This window comes from Mycosarcoma maydis, chromosome 20 (genome assembly GCF_000328475.2).
Source record: "Mycosarcoma maydis chromosome 20, whole genome shotgun sequence".
Taxonomy (NCBI): Eukaryota; Fungi; Basidiomycota; class Ustilaginomycetes; order Ustilaginales; genus Mycosarcoma; species Mycosarcoma maydis.
The window spans coordinates 108,167-124,464 of NC_026497.1; the positions used below are offsets into that span (position 1 = coordinate 108,167).

The window sequence follows — 16,298 nt, forward strand, 5'->3', positions numbered from 1 at the left end:
GTTGAGTATTCACGATTAATGACTGACGAGACCAACAAGCCAAAAAAAAAGCCAGAAAACGCGTCGGGGTGTGTTGGTTAAATTCGAGACGACTCACAACTAATTTGAAGAGACGCGCGCTGATCCAACAAAAATTGAGAGCAACACAGATCAACAATCACGAATCTGCATTCTCCACTCACGACTGAAGCTGCGGCGAAGCTGCGGCCAGAGTCTTTGCCCCGCTTCCATCCCTCCTCCCTTCACTCACCGCTTGCTATCCCCTACATATCAACAAGAGTACGCCAGAAAGTCATGGCCTCGACTGCTCAAGCCTAGCATCAAAAGATTGTCACATTCTTTCCACGCATTACTCAACGCGAAGACGGGTCCCCATATCACACTTGTTGTCGACACAGGGTACTTGATCTCATCGACGCATAAGTCTCGCAACTGCATTGGCCAGAGGAGACGGCACAGTTGCTAAAGACTTTCTATCATCGACCATATTACCGTGCATACTGTGATAGGCAAACATGCGTATCGAGGAACTCATCATCGACGGCTTCAAGTCGTACCCCGTGCGTACGCACGTTTCTGGTTTCGATGCGTCCTTCAACGCAATCACCGGTCTCAATGGATCCGGTAAATCCAACATTCTCGACTCAATCTGCTTTGTGCTCGGTATTACCAACCTCACTGCAGTACGAGCCAACAACCTCCAAGATCTCATCTACAAACGAGGTCAGGCTGGCATCACCAAGGCATCGGTCACCATCGTTTTTGACAATACAGATCGTGCCAAGTCGCCCGTCTCGTTCGAAAATTGCCCCCAGATCACCGTGACTCGCCAAATTGCCATGGGTGGCCTCAGCAAATACCTCATTAACGGTCACAAAGCCACACAACAAGCGGTGCAGAACATGTTTCAGAGCGTACAGCTCAACATTAACAATCCCAACTTCCTCATCATGCAGGGCAAGATCACAAAGGTGCTCAACATGAAACCAGCAGAGATCCTCTCCATGATCGAAGAGGCCGCAGGTACGCGCATGTTCGAGGACCGCAAAGACAAGGCCATCAAGACCATGTCCAAGAAAGATCAGAAAGTCAAAGAAATCACTGCTCTCCTTGAAGAAGAAATTACACCCAAGCTCGACAAGCTCAGAGAGGAGAAGCGCTCTTTCCTCGAATTTCAAAAGGCCAGCACAGAGCTCGACCGCCTCACGCGACTCGCCAAGGCGTTCGAGTGGCAGCAGTGCTGCGCCAAGTACGAGGAGAGAAAGGCGCTCGTCGATGAAAAATCACAAGATGTGCAAGAGCGCGAAGACGAGGCCAAGGCGCTCAGGCGACAGATCGAGAGCATCGAAAAGGAGCTCGCACAGATCGAAAAGAAAAAGGAGGCAGAGATGATCAAGGGCGGCAAACTCCAGGCGCTCGTCAACAAGAGCAAGGAGCTTCAGCATGACCTCGTCAAGCGCAAGACCAATGTCGATCTCAAGATGGGCTCAGTCGAAGAGGAGCGCAAGAAGCTACAGGCAGACCAAGCTTCGCTCGAAGCACTACGTCAGACGCTCAGTGAGAAAGAGGAACAGCTTGTCGACCTCTCTGGCTCCTTTTCCAAGCTCAAGGCCGATTACGATGGCGCTATCGCTGAGGTCAACAAGCAAGACGAGTTGCTGCAAACCCTTCTTACCGGTATGGCTTCGTCCTCCAAATCCAAAGGAGGTGAAAGCTCGGCTGGTGGCTACATGGGCCAGATCGCTTCGGCACGTGCCGAGGAGACAGCCGCCAGCACAGAGATCGAGCAGTCCAAGCTACGCATTGGACATCTCGAGAAGGAAGTCAAGCAGAAGGAGCCGCTCGCCAAAAAGGCGCAGAAGGACGCTGCAGGCCTTATGGGAGAGCTCGAGTCGTCACGCGCTGCTGTAGAGCAGCTCGAAGCGCACATGCAGAAGCTCGGCTGGGATGACGACAAGGAAAAGTCCTTGCTGCAATCCAAGGCCGAGTGGAGCCGTCGTATTTCGGACCTTCTTGAGCGCAAAGAGGCGCTCAAGTCCAAGCTGGCGGGCATGGACTTCCAATACTCGGATCCCGAGCCCAACTTTGACCGATCGCGTGTCAAGGGTCTGGTAGCGTCGCTGATCCAGCTTGACCAGGACAAGCACAAATACTCGACGGCGCTCGAGATTTGCGCCGGCGGCCGACTCTACAATGTCGTTGTCGAGGATGAAAAGGTGGGCTCGAAACTCTTGGCCCATGGCCAGCTCAAGAAGCGTGTCACCTTGATTCCGCTCAACAAGATCAATGCCTTTGTCGCTAGTGCCGAAAAGGTGGGGGCCGCAAAGAAGCTTGCACCCGGCAAAGTCGACCTTGCATTGTCTCTCGTAGGATACGACAACGAGGTGAGCCGTGCCATGGAGTATGTGTTCGGCAACACGCTCGTGTGCGCCGATGCAGCTACCGCCAAACGTGTCACGTTCGACAACGCGGTGCGCATGAAGTCGGTGACGCTCGACGGCGATGTGTACGACCCCGCGGGTACACTCTCAGGTGGATCCAAGCCCAACTCGGGCAATGTTTTGGTCAAGATGCAAGACCTCATCAAGATTGACAAAGCGCTCAAAGAAGCCAGGATCGAGCTCGGTAAAGCCGAGTCGGAGATCCAGTCTTCAAAGGCGCAAATGGTCTCGTTCTCCAAGGCGAAACGTGATCTTGATCTGAAGCGGCATCAGGTGACGCTGCTCGAGTCGCAGATCAGCGGCTCCAACGCGACGCGCATCATTAGCGAGGTCGAAAAGGCCAAAACATCCATCGCTGAACTCAAACAAGCCATCGAAACAGCCAAGCAGCGCCAGCAAGACGCGAGCAAGGAAGCCAAGCGCCTCGAAAAGGAGATGGAGGAGTTCGACAAGAACAAGGACTCGAAGCTCGAACAGCTCAAGACCGAGATCAAGCGCAAGAAGGCCGAGGTGCAGAGGCGAAGTGGCGACATCAAGGCTCGTCAGGGAGAAGTGCGTACGCTTGAGCTCGAGCTCGAACAGACGCGTGCCGAGATTACGGTATGCGAAAGGACGATTGTAGAAGGCGAGCGTGCCATCAAGAAGGTCGAAGCTGAGCTTGCAGATATGCAGGCCAAGCTCGAGGAGCTGCAAGCGGATGTGGACAGGGTCGAGTCAAAGTTGATCGAAGAGCGTGCTACGCTGTCGGGCTACGAGGATGAGCTAGCTGCACTGCGAGATGCGCTTAAGTGCAAGAAGCAAGAGATCGCCGATGGCGCACTGGCGATCAAGCAGCTCACACACGATCGAGAGAAGCTCGCGGGCGACGTTGCCGGCTACGAAAAGTCGATCCAGCAGCTGGAGAATCAATTTGAATGGATCCAGTCGGAGCAGCGCTTCTTCGGTCAACCAGGCACCGTCTATGACTTTGGCAAGCACAACATGAGCGAGGTACGCAAGCGATGCAAGAAGCTCGAAGAGACGCAGCAAGGGATGCGCAAGAAGGTGAATCCCAAGGTGCTCTCAATGATCGAAGGTGTCGAGAAGAAGGAATCAACGCTTAAGACAATGTTGTCTACCGTTCTCAAGGACAAAGACAAGATTGAAGACACCATCACCGAACTCGACCGATACAAACGCGATGCACTCCAAAACACGTGGGAGAAAGTCAATGCCGATTTCGGCTCCATCTTTGGCGAGCTTCTACCAGGCAACTACGCGAAGCTTCAACCACCCGAGAACCAAGACTTGACGCAAGGTCTGGAAGTCAAGGTTCGTCTGGGCACCGTGTGGAAGCAGAGTCTTACGGAGCTTTCGGGCGGACAGAGGAGCTTGATCGCGCTCAGCTTGATCATGAGTCTGCTGCAGTTCAAGCCTGCGCCCATGTACATTTTGGACGAGATCGATGCAGCTTTGGATCTGAGTCACACGCAACACATTGGACAGCTGTTTAGGAACAGGTTTAGGGGAAGCCAATTTATTGTGGTTTCGTTGAAGGAGGGGCTGTTCACGAATGCAAATGTGCTGTTCCGCGCGAGATTCAGGGATGGCACAAGTTTGGTGGAGCGCACGGTGAACGCGAATCGGACGACGGCGGTGGGTGGTGAAGAGGAAAAGGAGAATGCGAACCCGCAAGGTGGAGCGAGGACCAAGAAGGGTAAGGCTGCTGGTGGATCGTCGGTGACTGGCCGGATGGTTGCGGCCTAGTACATATCTCCCTGGCTCCTAGTGCGTGTCTTTTCGTCACCCTTTGTGAGCTCTCTCCATCACTTTCTCTCTCATACATTCTCCCTGTCACTGCACGCTGTCCTAATTTTCGTATGGTTTGGTATGAATGCGATTCGGAGTATTTCTACATGGCACCTGATCGTACGAGAACGAGCTGGAACGTTCTTCGGCTTTAGCTGAGCTCACATCCTAGATGACTGAGGTACGACAGAGCCAGCATCGGACTTGCATAGCTCCGATCACAAAGAGAGAAAACTGCCACGTTGGGCGGGGCGACGTTGGTATATCACTGGTACGAACCCATTTGTGGTATCCCCGTGATATGGCCGTGAATCACGAATCGCGAATCGTTGGAAAATAATCTCAATCACGAATTCATCGATTATTCACAATTTCACGTGTCACGTTCCCACGTCCGTGTTCGCACGTCGCATGTCGTCGTGTTTCACATTTTCCGTCTGCTGTGCGGCGTTTGCATTACTTCGGGTTTTAATCTCTCTTAACACCGTTCACGGTTCACGGTTTTGCCTGTGCCATGGTGCTGATTTCAGGCGCACAGGCGCACAGATATGCTGCGTCACAAGAAGGCGGGGTTTGATGCAGGGTTGTTGGTGCGCCTATTCCCTTTCTTCCATCAACGGTTTCGTCGGTCCTGTCAAAAGGTATATAAACACCAGCTGAATCGAGGAGCTGGATCCATGTCTGTATCTCAGCAACCACCACGGCAACAGCAAAACACCTCGAAAGAGTCGTACACGACTGTTTCTAGCATCAACATCTTTTGGCTTAGCATCGTCGTGTTAGCATCTACCTTACTGTACGCTTTGCGTCCCACCACGTTTTGCTCAACTAAGCTCTCTTCTACCACAGCAACGCTCAATATGACGTCCAACGCAGCAGTGAAAGCAGCCAAGCTTCAGGTGACACCTCGGCGCTGGCATGCACGTGGTCACGCGGACCATGGATGGCTCAAGACGTTCCACACATTTTCGTTTGCTTCGTACTACGATCCTGACCACATGTCGTTCTCGAACCTGCGCGTAATCAACGAAGACCGCGTAGCGGCAGGAAAGGGGTTCGGTGCACACCCGCACCGAGAAGCCGAGATATTCTCGCTCGTACTCAACGGTTCGCTCGAGCACAAGGACAGTATGGGCAACACCGAGATCCTGCGTCGCGGCGACGTGCAGTTCACCTCGGCCGGAACAGGCATCCGACACAGCGAGAAGAACGGCGGCAAAGATACGGTGCACTTCCTGCAGATTTGGTACACCCCGGACGTCTCCGGACTGCAACCTAGGTACTACACGACGCATGCTTCGGACGAAAGCAAACGAGACACTCTCAAGACGCTCATCAAACCCATCTCTACATTCAGCAAACAAGACCAGCAGAAATCCGGCCTGCTCCCCGAAGGATCGCCTATCCCGTCTCACTCAACTCTGGTGACGCGCACTTCGATCCTCTCACCCGCAAGCAGCGTCACCCATATACTCGGCGCCGACTCTGAAGCGCAAGACGGCACAGAGAGGTGGTGCTATATCCACCTCGCCCAAACGTCGGGCTACAAGGATCCCGAACTCAAAGACGTCGGCATCAAGAACGAAGCCAGCATCACTTTCAGCGATGGTGACCACACTCAGTACACCCTCAAGGAAGGTGATGGTGCTTACATCAAGGGTGGTAAAGCAGGCCATGGTATCGAGATCAAGAACCAGGGTGACAAAGATGCCGAGTTTGTCCTTTTCGATCTCAAGCCTCAGAATGCTAGCTCGAATTGGTAATCCTATCGATACAGACCAAGCCGAGATTGGAAGATGTGGACTCGCGACTCGTCACTGTAAATACTCACGACTGTATGATGAGCGTAGCTAAGTAGGAATTTGGAATGGAAATGGAAATCACGAATGCTTTTCTTCTTCTGGTCCAGAACTTGAGCCTGTTGAGGTTGATGTCGTGCACGATGTGTGTGGATGTGCATATTTGCCATTCGTGATTATGTGAAGGGAAACGCTCTTGCTATCGTGACAAGCGCGGATTCGTGATTTGTGTGCACAGCTGTGTCGAAGATCAGACGTAGATGACCGGATCCACCAACCTATTTGTCCTCCTCAACCTGCTTCTGATCAATGCTCTCGCTTTGTGTCTCGCCATAGCTGTCCTGGCTGCATCCATGTCGCCCAAAGCCCCGCCGTCTTTCCTGATCGCTTTGGCGGGATTTGCACCTTGGTGACGAGTCTGTTTCTGTTGCTGCTGACGCGTGCACCAGTCTTGCGCCTCGGTTTTGACTCTAGCTTCGAAATCGAGCTTTTGGCCTCTACTGAACAGCTTGACCTCGCTGGTGTCGCGAACACTCTGCCTGTCGACCAAAATGTACTTGACGCTGGAACTGCCGTAGCTCTCGTAAAACGCATCTAGCAGGACATCCTCCATGATACGTCTTAAACTTCTTGCACCACCGCCACCGCCACCGCGATCGGCTGAATTTCTGACCAGCGCCTTGCTGTTGGCAGCCGAGCAAGTGCCCATTGCACGATGGACCACTTCTTCGATCGCACCGCGCGAGATGTGCAGTTCGATACCGTTGAGTTTGAACAACGACGTATATTGATCAACCAGGCTGTTGCGCGGTTCAGTCATGACCCGGATCAGGTCTTGGTGCGAAAGCGGGTTGAGCACCACCGACACGGGTACGCGACCGATGAATTCCGGGATCATTCCGTACTGCTCCAAATCGCTCGGCTCGAGTCGTGAGAGTAGGTCGCACTGCGATAACGTCGCAGCATGCGGCTTCTCATTCTGATCCTCACTCGAGACGTTCAGAGTAGTCGGATCGCCAGATAGCCGATCGAGACGATTTCGGATAACATGATCAATCCCCACAAATGCTCCTGAGAGAACGAAGAGGATTGAACTTGTATCGACGCTCAAGCTCGCAGCTTGGGTTTGTGACGACGACAGGCTGTTGGAATTCCATTTGGCATCCGCTGAGTCCGCTTGCGCTCGACGATGATTGTACCACGGTCCGAGACCTCCGGCTGTCTCGACACCGTTTACATCTCCTGTCGCTGCTTGCCGTGGGTAGCTCTTTGGTACCTTGCTCGCCGCTGTCGCCGTCCCAGCCGCACTTGCACCCGCATTCGCACCCGCTTTGTTCGCAATCTGAATCGTCGTTCCTTCCAGTATCCTTAACAACGCCTGTTGTACGCCTTCTCCACCCACGTCCTTTCCTCCTCCTCCTCCCGCCCCTCCCGCTCCCCCGCCTCCACCTCCCAGCCCGGTTTTGCGCAGCTTGTCGATCTCGTCGATGCACACGATTCCGCGCTGTGCGCGATCTACATCCCAGCCTGCTTCCACCAACAATCGCTGGATGATCGACTCCACATCTTCTCCCACATACCCCGCCATGGTGAGCGGCGTAGCGTCGACATGCACAAACGGCACATCGAGCGCCTGTGCCAGCGTTCGGAGCAACAGCGTCTTGCCTGAGCCCGACGGTCCGAGGAGGAGGATGTTGGACTTTTCGAAAAACGGAAGCGAACCTGGTTGTGTTGAGAGGAACGCGATTCCGGGATTTGAAGTCGAGGCAGTCTCCTTGCCTGCGTCATGGGTCCGAGGTGTGCAATCCGAAACATGGCACACATCCACCGTCGAGGCGCGTTCGCTGGGATGGTCGCTGTTCCTGCTCGTCGAAAGTCGCTCTCTGGCAAGCCGCAATGCCCGTTTGGTACGTTCTTGCGCTATCCCAGCGGCATACGCTGCTCTCTCCTGTGATGACTCCCACTTGTTCTCTGTTTCATCAGTTCTCGACATTTGACTTTGCGAACCAGGTCCACGCACACCGGCATGCTGGGAGCCGCGCATCGTGTTTGACGAGAAGTATAGAGGCTCGTCGGCCCCGAACACGCCGATCCTTGATGTCCCCTCGACCACATGATCTTTTTGATGAAAGTCCCGAGTATAATCAGACAGCACAGCATTGTGCATCCTCGACGCCGCTTCGGCCAGTGCATTTTCTTGTGCTGCCGTTGTCGATGACCATTTGCGCTGTTCCAACTTCCAACTCGCTTCTTCAGCTGGGGTCTGGGCCGAAACCCTTTTCATCGGCTTCTCGGGCTTCTCGGGCTTCTCGGGTGGCTTGAGATCATCACCGAACTTGGGCGCGATACGACCTGCATATCCACTGCCGTTCTGTATGGCTACCTTGGAGTCGTCTTCTATAATCGCCGATGGACCGCCCGCGTTGACGAGCCACTCGCGCTCGCTGCGACCAAACATGAGACTCCGCGTTGCTTCGCCGTGCGGATCGCGCGCTCGCTCCGCGTTTCGTTCTTGTTCGATCTGATGCTGTGAACGCCAACTATCTTGGAGCGATGCCATCGCTTCGTCTTTTTCTTGCATTGCGGTTGGGTTCGATATCGGACCCGCTGCTTCCTCGGAGCGTGCCTTGTACTTTCCTAACCTCAGCGATCGTGAGGCAGCCTCTGAAACACCATGATCCGGTATTGTACAGTTACGTTGGAGTTGGGTTTCAGTTTCCTCTTCCGAGAGCTGCTGTTGCTGTTGCTGTTGCTGCTGCTGCTGCTGCTGCGCCTCAAGTCTCGCTTCAGCTTCGTGCTTCATCCGCTGATTGCTCGCGACGCGAAGGTAGTGATTCCACACGCCTACGGCGAGCACCTTCTTCGCCCTCGTCTGACCTACCACGTACGAGTCGAGGTATTTGACCAGTGACCGCGGGCTGATGGATGGGATGTCCGAGAGCAGTGTCTTGTGAGCGGACGAGGAGGAGTGGAAAGAGCCTTGAGTGTGGATGGTATCGCTAGTATTCGTGGAAGATTGGCGGATTTGGTGGTACGATAGCGCTCTTGCTGCGATGGCTACATCTGGTCGACTGGAAGCACGTGAAGCAACATCTCTCGATATCGCAACAGAGGTTGTCGATACGAGCTTTGTCCGGTGCGACGCTGTGCAAAGTGGTGTAGTCCTTGTGCATCTTGCTAATGCTGCAAGTCTCGTTGCGGATGCGCGCAGGCGAGATGTAGCGCTGCCATACTTGCTTGTGATCGTCAGCAGCATTCTTGATTGTCAGAATGAATGTGTGATAGAATGTTGTACCGAGCTATGTCGTTGCAGCCAGATGCGGACTGACTACAAGTATTCGCCTCGCCTTTGCGCCTGCTGACGCTCTGATGCCGCCAGCAAACCCTTGATCCCGACACGTCGCTTCAATGCCGCCTCGTCTTGGATAAGAAAGCCTGGCCCACCACTGTCCAACTGAAATACGCCTTTTGTCTCTGCCCGGTACAGTAGCAAATCACAATCTTGAATCGTGAACGTGGAATGATGGTCACAAGTGTAAAGATAGTCACGAGTGTCGCGCCAACCACAGCGTGAGTAGCGGTAAATGTGAATATACAAAGCCGAGTGAAAGCCGTCACTCGTCACTGAAACTCACGACTGGCTCGACCGCCGCGTGCCGTGTTTCACACACAATTCTCCCCACACGCGATCTGCTCCATTCACGATGAATTTCACCGGCCTCTTTGCTCACACCGAATCGTGAATCGTGAATCGTGAATCGTGAATGCTTCCAAACATGAAATGCTACCATCCGGATCCATGATCCACGATCATTCCACAAGACAGGCCTTGGATGACACGTAAACATTCATGCTCACGCATTGCGACATTATGCTGCAAGGCTTTCGATACCAGATGGAAAGGATTTCGTGATAGATTCCATACAGAAAGCAAGATATAGAAAGTGGAACAAAAATCAACACAACACAAGCTCGTCCGTCGCCTTACAACTTGAGCTCCTGCAAGATGCGCTTTGCCAGCATCTGGTACTGCCAAGGGTTACCGCCGACCCTTCTGAATTGCAGTCCGTTGACACCAAGCAACAAGGGGACTTTGACCACAAAGATCTCGAAGCGTACTGCTAGCTCGGTCGCTTGAGCTGCATTCATCGTCCTGGCAGTCACCGTGCCGGCGGCACTTGCAGGTGAGAGCGCACATGCATCACCGCCTGAGCCAGCAGCGACGGTGGTATCGAGCATCAAGTTCGAATCGCGCGATCCCGAAGGTCCAAGCATCGAAGCAGCTCCCATCGAATCGGCTCGCTGCCTCGGAGACCTAATCAATAGCGACGGTTTGGACGGTGTCTTGGGCGGCAGTGGAGGTAAAGTGGTCGAATCGGCGTTGGCAAAAGCAGCATTGCTCGTCAACGACGGCGTGCGACTGCGCACTGTACCACCAGCCCCTGTCAAAGCTCCGATGCTCTCGGCCACGGAGCCCTCTTTGCGGTTGGCACGATCCTTGTCCTTGCTTCTGCCTGATACGAACGAGAGTCGGCTTGGTTTGCGTTTGGGTTGACGGTTGTTCTCTTCTGAGGTGGGCGAGCGTTCCGATGCTTCGGCATCTGCAGCTGCAGCTGCAGCCATCGTCTCGAGCGGAATTCGCGCATTACCTCTGCCCAGAGAGTCGGACCCTGAAAAGTCGAGGCTGGGAAGATGCACGCACTCGTATCCACCACGAAGCTCGCGGTACTGAATGCCGATGCGGTCCAACACCTTGACCAGAGACGCATGAATCACCGTACGAGGTTTGGTCGAAGTCGTCTGAACACTGAACAGGCCCTTGAGAAAAATGGGCTTGGAACCACCCTCGGATGCCGAAGAGCCGTTCTGCTGCCCTCCGGTAGCATTCGAACCACCTCCGAACCGGCGGCGTGTTACGAGAGCAGGAAGCACTTCGGCCTGTCCGGGCGTCGAAGGCCCCATCCATCCCGTTCTTGCATTGCTTGGGCTCACCTGCTGCAAAGCGTCTTCTTTCTGTCTAGCAGCACCACCCGCGTCAAGCACGTTGAGCGGCATGCTGGTCGATGGCGATATGCCAGTGCTGGGCCGTCTCCCGGATTTGGCTGCAGCTGTCGACTTGGGAGACATGGACAGGCCAGCCGCACGACCCACTGAAAGAGCGCCCATCGACGCTTCACTGACGCGCGTATTGGCATGCGAGGCGGGCATGTCGCCCATAGTGCCAGAACGACGCACCGTGGTTCCGCTGCCCAGTGGCATATCCTCGTCGTGAGTGACAAGGTGCTCCTCCACTTCGTCGTAGTCGTACGCATCCACGTCGGTACCAGTGTCAGCTTCGTCCACCTCGCTCAGCGGCATGTGCGCACTGCCTCTCCGCTGCTGATGCTGCTGCTGCTGCTGCTGCGGCAAGCCCCCCAGAGGCATGCTCATCCTGCTTTGCTTCTTTCGCTCCCTGGCCTCAGTATCTAAAGGCTGCGATGGCGATCGGCCCATGAACGAGCTGAAGCGACGCGCCAAAGTTGCTCCGTAACCCAGTGTTGAGCTGGTGTTGTGGGCGGTAGCAGCTGGCGATGAGGACGGCTCTGCACTGCCAGCCTCAGACTTCGAAGGTGTGGCGATGTATGAAGCTCGTGCAGGCAAGCGAGCAGGAGACATGGTCGACATTCTTCGGGTATCCATGCTGAATGCGTCGGGCGTGCTAGGCTCGACCATTGCACCGACCGGTGTACGACCGGCTGCGGCGGCACCAGGGGGCCGACGCGCTGTCAAACTGACGCTTCTCTTGTGGTTGTTGGTGATGGCCATGGAAATATCCGGTGCCATCATCGAATGACGGTGATTGTGACCGATAGCCACCTCGGGACCAGGCGGGACGACGGAGAATGACTGTCGCATACCCGGGGTACTGGCCGCTGGGACCGGTGCCATACCACCAATCCCGGGTGCAAAACCAGCGTCCTTGGGCGACGGAAGGCACTTTTCGCGCAAGGCTGCTTCCATCTCGTCTGCATTGGCACGAGCACGAGGTGGCCCAGCCATAAGTCCGGAGGGCCTCGACTTCTCACGAGACTCAAACACGGGCGTCGGCGATGCAGGCACGGGTATCATCGCAGCGGCCGGGCGAGGAGGTGCAGGAGAAGCCAGCGCTGCTTCCTGCTGACGAGAAGGATCGTAGGCGCGGTGAGAAACATGCGGCACCTCAGGCACGCGGAGTGCCTCTTGCGGAATGTCGGCAGCTGTGGGCATGGCTCCGGCAGCAGCGGCTCTTGCACCTGTACCTGCGCCGGCGACAGCTCCTGTGGAGGGAACAGGAGGGCCATTGAGCGAGAGGTTGGACGAGGCAAAGAAGGAGTGACCGTAGAGGCGCTCACGTTCCATCTTTTCCTTGACAAGGAAGTAGATCGAGATGAGAGGATGGAAACCACGCGTCGGATCCAATGGCTCTTTGCCAAACGGCAAAAGACCCGTACCTGAGCCGAGTCCATTGGAGCTGCCGTTCGCTGAACCGACAGCTGAGTCGTCCTTGCTGCCGAAAGCTGCTGCTAGCGGGTTGGTGGTGAGCTTTTTCTTGTAGAAATCAATACCTGAGAAGCGTCTCGAGCCTGCCTTGGACTTGACTGTATCGGAGCCGCTGGTTGCAGTGAAGCTGCCGCGAGTTGATGGCCTGTTGAGGCCGGGCGAGTCGATTGACGAACCACTGTTGCTGACCGTGCTGAGACCGGTGAGGCTGGCGGGCAGGTTCTTGAGCTCCCAGTGGTACAATGAGGTCTGGTACGCTTCGCTGTTGAGCACCTCGATGAGCTTGGCTGTAATGGCCTCGGGAGAGCCGAACTCGAAGCCGGTCATCCCCTTGATGACTTCCTGATCAATGTTGTGCGGACGGAGCGGCGTGCGGTCTGGCAAGTGCGGATCTGGAACGCCTTCGTAGCCCTTGACCATCCAAGGATGTGCAAGTACTTCAGCGAGGGTGGCTCGATTGGCAGGGTTGGTGACCAGCATGCGCGACAGAAGATGCTTGCACTCGCCGCTGAGCCAGGCAGGGTATTCGACCTGACCGCGCTTAATCTTGGCGTGGAGAGCAGGCATGCTCTGATCGTCAAAGGGCACTTTGCCGCAGACAAGAACATAGAGGACGATACCAAAGGACCAGACGTCCACTTCTGGGCCGGTGTACACCTTTGCGTTGAGAAGCTCGGGCGCAGCAAAGTAGAGCGAGCCGCAGAAGGTGGAGAGGTGCGAGTGAGGCGAAAAGAGGTTGCTCAAACCGAAATCGATAATTTTGATGTTTCCCGTCTTGGAGATGAGAATGTTTTCAATCTTGAGATCGCGGTGGACGATGCTGTTGCGATGACAATACTCGAGCGCACTGCCGATCTGGCGTGCGAATTTGCGTGCGCTTCGTTCCCGGAGTCGGCCGTGGCTGATGATGTAGTCGAGCATCTGACCACCATTGACATACTCAAAGACCATGTAGTAGTGGTTGGTGTGGATGATCATTTCGCGCATGCCGCAAACGTAGGGGTGATGGAGCAAGATCTGAAGCGAACCTTCTCGAATGGTACGAATCTCTTTGGACTGGTCCTTGGCGGCCGCTTTGGCGAGGAACGACGCGGTGGGGGGCGGTGGTGGTGGCTGAGGCTTGCCGTTCTCGTCAACAGCAGCTCGCGGGGATTGAGCAGCAGCCATGGAAGTGTGACGGGGAATGATTTTGATGGCGACCTTTTCGCCGTTGCCCATCTTGACGCCAAGTTTGACCTTGCCCATACTTCCAGCGCCCAGCGTCTTACCGAGCGCATAATCTCCGAGAAGTCGACGACTTCGGCGTTCGCGGTCGCGGTCACGGTCACGTTCGCCCCGCTCCTTTTCCCTTTCGCGCTCCCGTTCCTTTTCGCGTTCCCTCTCCTTGAGTTTTTCACGCTGACGCTGCTGCTCCTTTTCACGTTGCTGCTCTTGAAGCTGCTGATGCTGCAGGCGCTCTCGCTCAAGCTCTTGCTCTCGCGCAGCTCGAAGTTGTAGATGTTGCTGCGAGGCGCGATCGAGCTGAGTATCGCGAGACGAGCCCAAGGTGTCGGTGGCATCAAATGTGTCGCTGCTACCTTGACCGAGGCGGGAGTCGTGCTGACGACGCTGGACAGCTTGCATCTGCGCAGCACGAGTATCCAATACGCTAGCGGGACGAGGAGGCTCGGATGCCATGGCTCTGCGCTGTCGCTGCGTTGGATCGGGAGAGGATGCGAATTCACTCTGGTATTGTGCATGTGCACGTGTAGGCGTGTAAGCAGAGTCAGGGACAAGGCCGTTGCCGGGACGTGTTTCGATGGGGGAAGAGTTGTTGGACTGACGCTGAGCAGCTCTGGCTGCGTGGTTGCGGCGTATGTCGTCGATACTTTTGCGATTGCTGTCCATCATGGAGCGGTGTGGATCCGACTCTGGTGGGGAGAGAGGGCCAACGGAGATGGAGTTGGGCATGGCCAGGGTTTGAACGCCAGCAGCAATAGCATCGTAGGGTGTCTTCTTGGGCGGTGTTTGCATGGCGGAGGGCGACGCAGAGGCGGAGGGTGTAGCTGAGCCTGGCAGGGGACGTGGAATATGCTGTGGTGGCAGAGTGTCTGCTGGTGGTGCACGATGGTCCACTAGGCTACCGATGGCTGCAGAGGGGTGGGGGATAGCGGAAGAGGTGCCGCCGTTGAGAGTTGCTGGAAGGAAGGTCTGCTCTGCGTTGGTTAGGGCGAGAGGTAGACCTGGAAGCGACTTGAGGACATCCGACGAGCGGCGAGATGCAAGGTCAGGACGCCCGCCTGGCTGGACAAGACCGTAAGAAGATGTAGCGAGCTTGTCGGAACGCCGTGAAGTTGGACTCTCTTGTTGCGCAACTTGGGATGAAGGCTGCAAGGAGCTGGCAAGGGGAGAAGCATTGAGAGAGGAAAGCTGCTGGGTGTCGAGTTGGGCGTCTTCAGGAACGCTTCTGAGTGATGGTTGATTTGGATCGATGGCGGAGGGCATGGCAGCAGCAAAGGCGTCTGCCACGTCGATCTCATGCTTTGGAGTGTGGAGATGGTCGTAGATCTCCATGGCGTCTGTAGAGCCAGGACCACTGGGTTGTCGGGGATGCATGTCGCCGCGGTGAGATAGCAGTGCTCGATCGCGCTTGTCAAACAAGGTCTCTGAAGGTGAGCACAAGCAGCTGGCGACGAGTTTCGAGTTTGGTTGCGCGCTCTTGGAATTGAGAGGCGCGACCAAGAAGGTTGGATAGCGGCCTAGTTTGCCACTCGAGCTCGAGCAGCTGAGCTCGGCAAGCGGATCAAGTTGTAATATGCGATAAAAAGATGCTTAAGATGAGATGGTGGTTCGAGCCAGCATTGATGTGGATTGGATACCGTTTCTTCTTGAAGTCAAGACGATGTTATGAGAAAAGGCGGTTGATTGTGCAAGGCCAGGAGGAAGAGGAAGTGAACTTGGATGCAGACCGGTGGGCTGAATACCACGTTGGCCGGATGCGCGCGCGAGGCGACAGTGTGCGGTTCAAGCGGCGTAGATGGTAGAATGATGGGGATGCGCAGCGTGTGGGATAAAGCGTCGTACGAGAGAGAAGAGGATGATGATGCCGAAAGGAGAACAGAGGTATACGTACGCGGTAAGGAAGCCGAATAAGCTTTAAGAGAAGATGCGATGCGATGCGATGCGACTCGTCAGAAGCGTGAATCACGAATGAAAGCGTGACCAAAGTCGAAATGGCGATGGATTCACGATGCGACCGACATTCACGACTCTTTTGGGAATCACGAATGCCGCGAACCGTTGTCAGCCAGTCAGGCAGCAAGCCCAGCCCCAGCAAGCCCAGCCAGCCCAGCCTGTCTCGGCTCTGCTTAAACGGCAGTGCAATTCGTGATTGATCAACGCGCGTATTCACGATTTGTGCTTCAGGCCTCAGCTCGAGCCAACTCACACTCACGACTCACGACTCGTTTGGTTTCAAGTTTCTTTGGCAGCACAATCACGAATCACGAATCACGAATCACAAATTCACAAATTCCCTCTCCGCCTGCATCGTCGGTTGCATCTTGCTAGGTTCAGTCAACTTAGTCACGATTCACGGTTTTTGGGCAGGCAGTCCGGCAGGCAGTCCGCGTTGGCCCCTCTGTCTCTCTCTCTTTCTCCTTCCAAAATTCCAAATTCCAAAGTCCAATTTTCAGTCAACTAAGTCATGAGTTATTCGTGATTGATCAACGATTCACGATTCGTGATTTGGTGAAGGTGTGGATATTTTCTT

At 55.1% G+C, this 16,298-nt stretch overlaps 4 protein-coding genes across 4 annotated transcripts; 2 read left to right on the top strand and 2 right to left on the bottom strand.

Moving 5' to 3' along the window:
* Positions 1-515: 515 nt before the first annotated feature.
* On the top strand, positions 516-4,187 carry UMAG_05835 (putative chromosome segregation protein; the record flags this gene model as incomplete). The annotated part of the gene is made up of 1 exon (XM_011393899.1): positions 516-4,187. The coding sequence occupies one exon, from the start codon at positions 516-518 to the stop codon at positions 4,185-4,187; it is 3,672 nt and encodes a 1,223-aa protein (XP_011392201.1).
* Positions 4,188-5,089: 902 nt separating this feature from the next.
* On the top strand, positions 5,090-5,992 carry UMAG_05836 (uncharacterized protein; the record flags this gene model as incomplete). Its single annotated transcript, XM_011393900.1, has 1 exon — positions 5,090-5,992. One exon carries the CDS (start codon positions 5,090-5,092, stop codon positions 5,990-5,992), a length of 903 nt encoding a protein of 300 aa, XP_011392202.1.
* Positions 5,993-6,278: 286 nt separating this feature from the next.
* Positions 6,279-9,284, bottom strand: UMAG_11194 (uncharacterized protein; the record flags this gene model as incomplete). The annotated part of the gene is made up of 1 exon (XM_011394035.1): positions 6,279-9,284. The coding sequence occupies one exon, from the start codon at positions 9,282-9,284 to the stop codon at positions 6,279-6,281; it is 3,006 nt and encodes a 1,001-aa protein (XP_011392337.1).
* A 728-nt stretch (positions 9,285-10,012) lies between these two features.
* On the bottom strand, positions 10,013-15,142 carry UMAG_11195 (uncharacterized protein; the record flags this gene model as incomplete). The annotated part of the gene is made up of 1 exon (XM_011394036.1): positions 10,013-15,142. The coding sequence occupies one exon, from the start codon at positions 15,140-15,142 to the stop codon at positions 10,013-10,015; it is 5,130 nt and encodes a 1,709-aa protein (XP_011392338.1).
* Between the last annotated feature and the right edge of the window lie 1,156 nt (positions 15,143-16,298).